This window comes from Choloepus didactylus, chromosome 18 (assembly GCF_015220235.1).
Source record: "Choloepus didactylus isolate mChoDid1 chromosome 18, mChoDid1.pri, whole genome shotgun sequence".
Classification (NCBI taxonomy): domain Eukaryota; kingdom Metazoa; phylum Chordata; class Mammalia; order Pilosa; family Megalonychidae; genus Choloepus; species Choloepus didactylus.
The window spans coordinates 62006637-62019314 of record NC_051324.1 but is presented as its reverse complement, the minus strand read 5'-3'; the positions used below and the strand labels follow the sequence as shown (position 1 = coordinate 62019314).

Sequence of the window (12678 nt, the reverse complement as noted above, 5' to 3'; positions counted from 1 at the left end):
TTTTTACATGTTTTTTTAAAAAAACCTTTTGCCTTACACCACATTTATCATGTATTCATATATATATATTAATTTAAATGTATATATTCCTATTTCCTCTGAATACCTTCTACTACATACTCAACATGCACAGAAGAAATAATCCCTTATTGAGTGAATGAAAGAAAGAACGACTGCATGAATGAATAACATCACATTCTACAGGTGATATTTTTTCATCTTTGTGCATATGTATTAAAGAAAAAATTTTGCTAAAAGTCAAGACAAATTTCTATATCATATAACTGCCTTTTAGCAAATGAAAATGTCTCTGGGCCAACTGAACTATCACTATTCTTAGATTCAAAATCAATTGCCCCCAGAATATTTTCCTTTAGGAAAATAGCCAGTTTGTTCTTTCTTTTGAAGTTCAGACCTCACAATAAGTCACTCTGTTACTTTCAGAACAGATTATGTGTTGTTCTGGGTGCTATACTGTTAAGATCATCCAGATATTTAGTCAAAATGAAGACAGAACTTACATAGGGAATGGGAGAAAAAAATCTACAGAGGAGTTTTATTAAAAATTCAGTATTTGGCAGTCTTTTAAAGGCCCTATGTTGGCCCAGAAAATGCTTATGTTGAATCTGTACAGAAACCATGGAGGTATCAAAGTTTCATTATCACTGAACACTGAAAGATACTATATGGTTTTACAAATAAACTTCCAATATTTCACCAGAAAAAAATCTTTCTGAACTCTAACTGCACTGTCAAACAACTTAATCCATAGTTATTCTAATTATTTCAAGTGGTTAAGCTGACTGTAAAATCATTAAGGGCAGCCCTATGTCTTGGAATATATCTTATAAACTTTCTATTTCCTTCAATATGATGCTACAAGGTACATACACTGTAGATTCTAGACAAAATAATTGTTATGTAAAGGCAATAGCACTTGAGGAATATAAAATACAAATCAACAAACAAATGAAGAGAATACAAAGAAATTACAACAGAACAGAGGCAACGCAGAACAAAACAGAGAAGAAAGTATGATAAATTGAATAGAAGAAAGTTGTTAACATTTTAAAGAGAAAAAGTGAATTAATGAGGAATAAAAGGAGATTATATCAACTGTGATGGTTAGTTTCGTGTATCAGTTTGCCTATTGTTTGGTTAGGCAATCACTTGCCCAAATGTTACCAAGAAGGTATCTTGTAGATGGATTTAAATCATTGATTGTACCTACAGCTGACTACATCAAAATCAACAAAGGAGACTCCTCATCCAATCAGGTGAAGGCCAAGCAAGAACGGAGAATTTCAGCAGTCAGAAAGAAAAAAATTTATTTCTACTTTAGCCTGCCAGCTTCTCCTGAGGAATTCATGATCACCTGCATCGGAGTTCCCAGCTTCCAACCTCTCCAGGGAAAGTCAACATCACCATCAAGTCCCCAACTTAAGGCCTGCCCTATGGAATTCAGACTTGCTAATCTCCATGGTTTTGTGAGCCAATTCCTATAATAAATGTCTTTGTGACACACACACACACACACACACACACACACATTTCCAATCAATCCTGTTTCTCTGGAGAACCCCGATTAATACATCATCCGTAAAGCAAGAATGCTCCAGTTGTGTCACTAATGAAGTTGGAGTATAAGATACAATCATTTGACTTAAAAGTTATTGACTATTGAAGTTCTCTTTTGATTTCATCTAATGACATGCTTGGCGATATAAACAAATAAGCAGTAAGTCCTTGTATAGATTTTTTAAACATTGATAGTTTGTGATGGCTCAGAACATAAATTCTTTTAAGATGTTCCATTCAGCAACTGAGCCAATACATTGTACAAACAATGTTAAATTCAATACCATTTTTCTTGCTTCCCCAAACCTCCAAACAGGAATAACTTCCAGAAAGGACAAAATGAATACCCAGAATCAAACAAGCTTAGTATCAAATTTTGCCGAGAAGATTGCATAACGGTTTCCTCTCCCTCCCTCTGCTTAGTTAGCTGATTCTCTGGGAGTTAGCTAGTTATATTAAGCTCAAGGAAACTTCCCTTCCTACATCACTTTCTTGGGGCAGGTACTCTGCTGATCTTCATCCTATTAAAGCTCTTATCACCCTGTACTGTGATTGGGAAATTTCTGTAATATCTTTCCAACCATCTGTATCTTCCTTAGGGACTACACATTACCTGGCACATAGTGGGAACGCAATATTTACTGAATAAATCAATGTCTCCAGCCAAAAACTGAAAGGGCCAAATCAACTTAGCAAATAAATGGAGAAGACAAATAAACTAATGCCTTTATATACATTTAAGTATTATATCAAAAGACAAAATCTTTCCTAAACAATGTCTGTAGTAGTCCATTTTCAAATATAACAACTGGCACATTTCATTATCCAAATTTCTGAATAAAATCTGCAGAGGGACTTCTAAATGTCCTAAGACGTAAATCTCAAATATTTAAAAAACCTGTTTTCACTTAAGAGGAACAAAGCATCTGAAACCACTAAGCTCTATTTTCTTACATTCCTATCACTTAAAAACAGCTGAACTGATTTTTCCTTTTTTAAAAACATTTACTGGCTAGTAATAAAGTTCTGAAAACAGAGACTCATGGTGGAAAACTGAATCAAACTAAACCATAGCAAGGCTCTTATAAAAATATGAAGTTTATATTCTAGTTACTTAATTTGGCTCACAGTTGAGTGTAAGAGTATTTCAAAAAATTTAAGCCTATTACAATTTTACTCACTTCAAAGTCTCCTCAAATTTATGAATTTTCTTTTGAGCATCTTCCTTTTCTTTATCAAGTTCATTCTGTAAGTCATGAACCTGTGTGAAAAAGGCATGTAAAATTTACTGAAAGACAAGTAAAATGTACTCAAAGGAGAAATACAAACCATGAAACAGTAATCTTAAACCCATTTTTATATAAAATTAGATTTAGATATTTCAAGATAGAAACTTGGTTACCCACAATCATTCATCATAGAAGGATTTCAGTCCTATACTTGCAAGACTGATTTTCTGGCCAAACCTTGAATCTACCTGCATGTGAATTCTCTGTAAAATAAACTGACATGTAAGAAACTAACAAAGGGAACAATCACATTTGAAAAAATTTAATACAAATGAGCCAAGGGATCCAAGAGAGTATGACAAATCATGTTTCTGTATTCCCCCAAGCACATATGAATTATGATGAAATAGTTTTGTCTTCCAGTTCAGGGAATGATATGTTTAACCATTTACAGAGTTGGGGAGAAAAATCCCCCTGCCAGAGTTTCAATTTCTCCACTGAGTTATCCTTTGAGTTGGTGGAATGGCAGCATCAAAGATGGGAACTAAATGAAAATGTACTTTCACAGGAAGCTCTTCATATGCATATGCAGATAAGAATACCCAACATGGACATAAGGATCTTAAAATAGGAAAAGGAAGCTTTGCTACTGCTAGAGAGAAGAGGAGAAGAAAAACAGCAGCCATGGTTCTACATAGATGGCAACTAAGGATGCAGAGCCTAGCTGGTACGTAAGAAAGCTCAAGTTATTTAATGGGGTAAGAATATCAAGCCACAGACCCACTGGCAACCCCAGGTGAGGCTCAAGGTGCAACCTCTGGAGTGGAGAGTGGGGGCAGGGGTGATGAGAACAAAATACACACACACACACACACACACACACACACACAAACACACAGTACCACAGTATATCAAGCATTAAAGGAGTGCTAACCCAAAAGACCTGTAGTTGGCTATTTATATTACATTGGAGGGGGCTATTTAACTAAAAACCCTATGTTCTTTGATCTTTTCCTTTGTAATTCTCTTGTATTTTTTACCCTTAGTGTCTTCGTTTTTAAAGAAAGTTAAAATCAACAGTGTGCTTGTAAACTAAAAGGAGGAAATTCTCCACAAGACTATCACAAAGCTTCCACTGGATGCTTTGGTAGCAATCACCAAAGAGAGAAAAAAAACTGATAGAGGCAGAGAGGAAAATGCAGGGTGGTGAAGAGGTTAAAATATCAGAATTAGGAGACAAGAGCCCCCCACCACTACATTTTAAATAGCAAACTGGAAATCTTTCATGGAAATTATTTTTGTTACAAGAAGAAAAAGAGAAACTTGCCTTGCAAATGTTTGCCACTGCATTTATTTTACTTTACATGGAAAAAAAGGAAAAGTCTGTTGTTCAAAATTTTACCAGGTTCAAGATTGAAACTGCTGCCTTATTAATCTTAGACCTCAAGTATGTATTACAGTGCTTGGCACAAAGGAGGTATGTTGAACTGGAGTAAAAACATTACTCAAGCAATAGAAGCACCGTTCCAACAATGGTTTGGTCTTTTCAATGTATATAATCAAAGAATTAAAGTCCAAAAATGAAATTATGATGACCTAATATGAAGATTTTGGAAATATACATGTTTTTAACATAGTAAGATTCTTTCTTCAAATGAAATCTTGAAAGTCAGTCCAAAATAACAACTTAAAAAAAAAAAGCAGAGAAAAGCAGACACCTCCACAAGTGGAAGGTGAGAAAGAAAGCTGGGAAGAAAGCAGTTAGTAGAAGAAACCACCAGTAGTACAACTAATGATTGAACTGTTACCTTCTGTTGGAGTTTACCTACACATATTTGCTCATTCTTTGCTATTAATTTTTTTCTGTTGATTAATTTTATGTATGCTCCTTGTAAATATCTCACAGTTGGATTTGTTTTTTTATCAAAATTATACACTTTCTTCTTTAACCAGGGAAAGTTACTGCATTTATTGCTGTAAATAAAAATTGTGGTCTTATTATGCAATTTTGATTTATGCTTCCTGGTTTTTTATGTTCGTTTTTCTATATATTTTTTCCTTCCAATCTCCTGCATGTTTTGATAGACTGACAGACAGTTTTTAATTTCATCAGTGTACTACAAATGCTTAAATATCTAAATGCATCGCTCTCATTCACTATTTTGTGTGTTTTTTGTCTTATTCTGACTTGATTTTTTCTTTATCTTTAGGTTGATTAAAAAGTACATCATACAACAATTTTATTTTTCAAATTGACTATCTGAGCGGTATACCCTTCAAAACTTTGCGTATCTAAGAATTTCATTCTGGTGCCTTCGTGCATAAAGAAAAAGATGGGTATAAGATTCCTGAGTCACAACATTTTAGCCTAAAAACACGGTAAAGATTACTCTATTGCTTTATGACATTGAGATTTGCAACTAGGAAGACTGAAATCATTTGACTTTTACTTTTACCACCCCAAACTGGTTACTTAAAAGATCTTTCTCTTTGTACTTCAAGTTAAATGTTTTTAATCTCTTTTTATTGATTTGTATGATACAGAGTGAATCTCTTAAATTTGTTTGCATAGACCTTCAGAAAAGTTCTCGGACCTTTATTTTGCATTAATTTGTTCTAAGCCCTCCTTCAGGAAAATCAATTATTATATTTTGATTTTCTATTTTCTGCCCTTATCTATCACATTTTTGATCCTCTGTTCTTTTCCTTTGCAGCCTGAAAGATAATTATGTTTGTCCTTCATATCACTGATTAAATTCTTTACAAAATAAATTCTATTCTTAGCCAGTTCCTATGTGACTTTTAAATCTGCTACTGTGCCTTTATGTTCTTAAAGCCTTCCTTATAACTACCTCCATTTTCATATCGTCTTCTTTCCTTTTGACTATCTGTTCCTCTTTCATAGACATCACATCTTTTTGTAGTCTATTGATGAATTTCCTGATATTTTCTTTTGGATCACACAGTAATATAATTTCAGAAGAAAATCCTTTCTCTGAATCTTCTGTGTAATACTCCCATCACTTTCTTCTACAGTATTTTCCCACAGACCCTATTTTGGCTTTTTTCTCCCCACTAGTATTTGAACAATTTATTATTTCTCCAGATTCGGAGCTTGACAAAAAAAAAAAAAAAAAAAAAAAAAAAAAAAAAAAAAAAAAAAAAAAAAACCATACAGGTTCCTTGATTCCATTCTTAAAAGAATGAAGTTATGAGACATGCTGCAGGCAAATATTATGCTCAGTGAAATAAGCAAGGAACATAAGGACAAAAATTATATGATATCACTTATAAGAGATGAATAGAAACAGAAAATTTGCAGAGATAGGATTCAGAAGTTACTGGGGGAATGGGAGGAGGGGCACTGGTGGAGTGTTTGTTTGTAAATATAAAAAATTAGTTAAAAACTAAGTAACATAACTGATTTACAGTTTTCCAAGAGAAAGTTTTATTAAAATAGTATTGTATAAGTGAAGACATGCAGAAAAGTGAGTGAAATATGCATTTTGGTCAGATTTCAAATCAGTAAGACATGAAATTTTAAAGATTTGTATGAGAAGGTTTTCATTAAAACAAATCTCCACCTAAATTTTAATCATTTTTTTATTGTGGAATATAACATATTTATGAAAGCAGGCAAAGAAGTGACTTAAGAGAAGTGGGGAGTTGGTAGCTTTGTCAAGTTTTCTGCCTGCTCCACAGTGCAACATGTTAGGGTTAGAGAAGTCAGGATGCTCAACAAAAAGGACAGATGGTAGGAGAGGCACACAGCATTCTTCTACATTTTTCTAAGAAGTCTTAATGGAAACACAGCTATGCTAAGTGCTAAGTGTAAGTAGTTTTTTTTTATTCACCTAGCAGCTTGAAGATTTATGAATTTACCATACTCTTACCCCAATCGCAAGTCTTCTTCATGCATCACATAAATGCTGATGAATTTTATGTTATTTGGCAGTCTTTGTTTTCACCAACACTGTGAATTAAATTTTGTCTTTATTTTAATGAAAAGCTGACAAAGGGTAGAGGGTACATTAGAGACTCCTAGACAGATGCCATTTTTTCCCTGAATTTTATTATTTTTTACTTTTTATTTTGAAACATTTTCAAATGTACAGGACAGTTACAAAAATAATTCAGACCCCATACAGAGAACTCCAACATGTACCTCTTCCTCCACCCCCAGATACCCAGACCCACCAATTTTAACATTGTGCTACATTTGCAGTATCATTCTATTTATCTATCTGTTGCATACCTCATGCTTCTTGAAAACTTAATACTGCCAGGTACATTTCCTAAGAACAAGGATATTCACTTATGTAAACACTTTAAGTGTAATTATCATGTTCAAGAAACTTAACGTTCATATAAAGCTTACAGTCCAATTTTTTCATATGTCCCAATAATGCACTTTGAGCCTTTCCTCCTCCCTTGCTAGATCCCATCCAGGGTCATGTATTCTATTTGTCATTGTCTCTTTAGTTGCCTCTTTTTTTTTTAACTTTGGGAACAGACATACAATGTAAACTTTCCCATCTCAACCACTCCCAAGCCTGTCATCCAATGGGATTAATCGCATTCACAATATTGTCATACCCTTAACTAAACCTTACATTACTAAAATTTATCCATCTCCCCAAACAAAAACCCTACACCCATTTTGCATTAACTTCCCATTTCCCCTGCCCCCCATCCCTAGTAACCTGCACTCTAATTTCTGTCTCCATGAGCTTGTATATTCTCTGATATCTTCTTTGTAGTTACCACGGGTCTTAAATTAAACATCCTGAATCTACGTTTGCTTTGATACCAACTTAACTTCAATAGTGCATGCAAACTACATTCCTATGCTTCTCTGTCCCCCCTTTTATGTAATTCTTGTCACAAATTACATCTTGTCTTTACATCATGAGTTCAATATCACTGATCACATTTACACATTTCCCTTTCAGATCCTATAAGGAAGTAAAAAGTGGAGTTACAAATCAAAAACACAGTAGTTTTGGCATTTATATTTACCCATGTCATTACCCTCACCAGAGATCTTTATTTCTTCATGTGGCTCCAACTTTTGACTACTGACTGTCCTTTCCTTTCAACCTGCATAACTCTCTTTAGCATCTCTTGTAGGGCTAGTCTAATGGTGATGAACTCCCTCAACTTTTGTTTATCTGGGAATGTCTTAATCCTGCCCTCATTTTTGAAAGACAGTTTTGCTGGATATAGAATTATTGGTTGGCACTTTTTTGTTTTCAACACTTTAAATATGTCCTCCTATTGCCTTCTTGCCTCCATGGTTCCTGATGAGAAATTGCCACTCAGTCTTATTGAGGCTCCCTTGTATGTGGCACACTGCTTTTCTTTTGTGGCTTTCAAAATTCTCTCTTTATCTTTGACATCTGAGAGTTTGATTATAATATGCCTATAATATGCCATGGTGTGGGACTATTTGAGTTTATTGAGTTCATTGAACATCTTGGATACACATATTCATGTCTTTTGTTAAATATGAGAAATTTTCAGCCATTATTTCTTTGAATATTCTCTTGGCTCTCTTTTCTCTTTCTTCTCCTTCTGGGACACCACAATGAACGCATTATTATACTTCATGGTGCACCACAGATTCCTTAGAGTCTGTACACCTTTTTTCATTTTTTCTTCTTTCTGCTTCTCTGACTGAACAATCTCAGTTGTCATACCTTCAAAGTTCACAGATTCTTTCTTCTGTCTGCTCCAATCTGCCACTGAACCTTACTAGGGAATTTTAAATTTTCGTTACTGTGGTCTTCAGTTCTGCTTTATTCCTTTTCATTATTTCCTTCTCTCTATTGATAGTCTCTTGTGTTGGTCTATCATTTTCCTGATTTCCTTTAGTTTTTTGTCCATGTAGTCCTTTAGTTCTTTGAGCATATTTAGCATCATTATTTTTATAGTCTTTTTCTGGAATGTCCAGGTCTGAGCCTCCTCACTGATGGTTTCTAATGCTTTAATCCTCTCCTTTGCCTGGAACATCGCTTCCTCTTTTTTTTTTTTTTCCTTAATGTTTTGTAACCTTTTTTAGAAACAAGGACATTTTGATATTTCAATGTGTGAACACTGGAATTGAGACTCTGAGACATCTTCCTTAAGCTTGTATCCAGTTAGTATATTCAACAGATGTCATTTTGAACCAGAACTTCATTACAAATATATTTTAATTTTTCTTTGACACTGCCTTTTATTCTCATTACATAAATAAACACTTATATAGAAATTACACAGCTTAGGTAATTAAATTAATAAAAATGATCTCTACTTAAATTCAAGTAATGCAACATGTACTTTTAATCATCAGGGAATGAATTTTCCTGCAGAAGTGAATTTCCAAATAACTGAAATTTATAATTTTAAGTGGAAATTTTCAAAATATTAACCATTTTGGGAAAAAAATCTATCTAAAATTATGTGTTGATTATGAGTGCAAGCTCTGGAGTCAAACTGAAGGGGTTTGTAACCTTACTCTATCATAAGTTACTTAAAACTGTGCCTCAGTTGCCTCCTCTGAGAAATGAGGACCGGTATGTATCTCAAAGAATTTTTTTTTTTCTCAATAGTTGTTTTTACTTTCAGTGAATTGCAATGGATTACAGTTTGCAGACAATATGAGGTCATGTTCAAAAATAATTTTATAGAGACGTATTATAAATTTTGCTCTTATTTAAACAATCAGAAATGCTATACCAATTACGGAAATCCTTTAAACACACTAAAGTTTTTCCATTATCTCATGGAAAAATACATGAATTTAAAAACCATTACATTTTCTTTTATCTTTAAAAAGTTTCAAATTGTTTACCTTTCTATGACAAAAATTGACTATCAGTTGTATGATTGCAGAGAAATTTGATGTTTTAACATTGAGTGTGAAACAAGGGCTTTCTCAAACAAAATAAGTCAAAAAATGACCTAAAGAGAGGGTATTTTGAAAATTTTAGAAATGCTTTTATGGTTACAAGATTTTGTTGCTGAAAATGAAGTAAACGTGTCACAGAAAAACTCAAAGCAGCACACTTAAATACATTAAGCACTTAATGTACTTAAAATTTATAAATTTTAACACAAATTTTTTTCTAAAGAGCTTCAATGTATTTTAACATTATTGCTAAAAATGTAAAAATATAACACCCACAACATGGCATATTACATGAAGATAGAAATTTAATACCAAATTTCAATTATAATTGTCAGATAAGGTGGGAAAAATGAGCCCATGATTCAGTAAGTACAGGAAAATTTGCATTTCTACTATTCAGACATACGATTTTTAGTGACAAATATTATTCACCTCTTATCACCACTTTACCAAGTTGTAAAATAATCTGAACTTAGAACCAGTTTTCTAAATCAAAGTGTTAAACCAAGATTAAAAAAAAATCATGATGCAATTTCAATCATACATTTCTCATCATAATGTAACATTGCTGGAGAAGTCATGGACACATGTAGAGCTGCCACCTCCCAGCCCACACCTATCCCTGCCTCCTCTTCTTATTCTGTGACAGTATTTCAGTCTGCTTCCATTCCACTACTTTGGGGAAGATGTTAAGTCTAATGAAAAGGACCAACCAAAGTTTTAAACCTGGAAACCAATAACAAGCAGTCACAGATTTCTTTCCCTGCTCTTTGGACCCTTTGTGTTGTGTAAATAATAAGGTGGTCAACTGCTGAAAGTTTCTGTTGTGCCCTGTGCTGGTGTTCCCACAATACACCATGTAGCAACTTGCTCCACAGATTTTGGTGCAGCAAGCAGGATGCACAGGGAAGTAAGGAGTGGGTTGGGTTGGGACCATCATTTTATTTCAGTTCTTCCTTTTTTTTTTTTTTTTTAATCTTCATTTTATTGAGATATATTCACATACCACGCAGTCATACAAAACAAATCGTACATTCAATTGTTCACAGTACCATTACGTAGTTGTACATTCATCACCTAAATCAATCCCTGACACCTTCATTAGCACACACACAAAAATAACAAGAATAATAATTAAAGTGAAAAAGAGCTATTGAAGTAAAAAAGAACACTGGGTACCTTTGTCTGTTTGTTTGTTTGTTTCCTTCCCCTATTTTTCTACTCATCCATCCATAAACTAGACAAAGTGGAGTGTGGTCCTTATGGCTTTCCCAATCCCATTGTCTCCCCTCATAAGCTACATTTTTATACAATTGTCTTCGAGATTCATGGGTTCTGGGTTGTAGTTTGATAGTTTCAGGTATCCACCACCAGCTACCCCAATTCTTTAGAACCTAAAAAGGGTTGTCTTCAAAGAATTTTGAAGAGTTTAGCTCTTAGAATAATTTTGGAAATATAAAAATGCTCAATAAACGTTTAAAATTATTACTATTACCTCCTCAAATCAAACACTTTGTATACAAAGATTTTCTTGATAACTCATAATCATTATGCACAGCAAAAATCACAATGTGCCACAATATAACTCTCTTAGATGCACCATTGGCCCTTTCAAAAAATGGCCCCCAATACTAATCATTTTGAATTCTTTTAAGTCCTATTTATCACTCAATGTTCAAAGTTAACCTCTGCCAAATTTTCAGCTGCTACTTTTTGATGTCAGTGTGATAACTCAAGCACCTTGATGTAATTCATTACTTCTAAAACTATTAGAAGCACTTCTAAACGGAGCTATCTAGGTGGGAGAATGAGGGACTTTCCTCTGAGTTTAGCACGCATGTGCCAATGCACAGACTTTAAGCTGGGGGGTCCTTAAAACCAGAAGCTGTTTCTCATTTATTTTTTTATCTAGCACCCAGCATACTAACTGGCCCACACTAGGCTCATCCATAAATGCTGTTAGGGGCTTGTTATCTTTTTTTTTAATTGTGTATATTTGTTTTGTATGTTTTAAGGGCTTTGGGGATTACATTTTTAGTTTTTACCTATATTCTAGATAGCTGTCGGTAATAGATACTTGAACACCAGGTAAATGAGAAATTACTGCATACTGATCTCAAAAAATAAGGCTAAAAATTGAATATTCTTTCTGGGTTAAAGAAAATCCTTACTTATTTTTCACACAAAATAAAATTAAATAACAAAGAACTTAGAAAGAGATGATGATAATGTCAACCTTTCCTTTTTAATGTACAAATGAAAATAGGCAAGAGACTTAAATTGATGTGCTTATAATCCTTTCCCCAGTATATACTGTTAATACTACAAATGAATTTAATAATACTAAATAATGAAAATACAAAGAAGCTAGTCAAGGATACAGTATATATTTTTAAATATAAGCATTTGCTATATATAATTGATTCAGCAGCCATAAGCACATTTATTGAACATTCACTATTAAATATATATTTTACTCCTTCATTCTCAGGGATTTAAGTAATCAAGAGGGGAGTACTAATATAAATTAGAAAGGGGACTCAGTTATATATTTGGAAATATATATACTGGGGCAGATATCATGGCACAGAAAAGAGAATTAAAACTGTTGCTGACCAAAACATCAACTGGCTGGGTGACTCTACCACAACCCTTAACCTCTTTAACCTCTGCTTCCCAAAATGAAAAATATGGGGGGTTAGGCAACATGACTTCTATAAATCTTTTCACTGTATAATTTCATTTTATAAAACATCACTAAAGGCACATGTCCTTTAAAAAAGTCATGCCAGTAGGAAAAACAGACTCCACTTCATGAATTAAGTCGAAAAATATTAAATAACATATTATGTGTAAAGCTATGGAAATTTTTAATTATTATAACCTAATTAAAAGAATTACATTTGATTGCTAAACACTGGAATAATTACATTTGAGTGGTTTGGAACTGCATCAGACTTCTTATCTCAATTGTTAAAG

At 33.5% G+C, this 12678-nt stretch overlaps 1 protein-coding gene across 2 annotated transcripts in view; it reads right to left on the bottom strand.

Annotated features, from left to right (window-relative positions):
* The window catches only part of CEP112 (centrosomal protein 112), a 560812-nt gene that overhangs the window by 387735 nt on the left and 160399 nt on the right, over positions 1 to 12678 (bottom strand). For both annotated transcript variants that reach the window (XM_037809125.1, XM_037809126.1), the window contains one exon: positions 2760 to 2839. In XM_037809125.1, coding sequence (XP_037665053.1) covers positions 2760 to 2839 — 80 coding nt within the window. The remainder of the gene's footprint in view (positions 1 to 2759; positions 2840 to 12678) is intronic.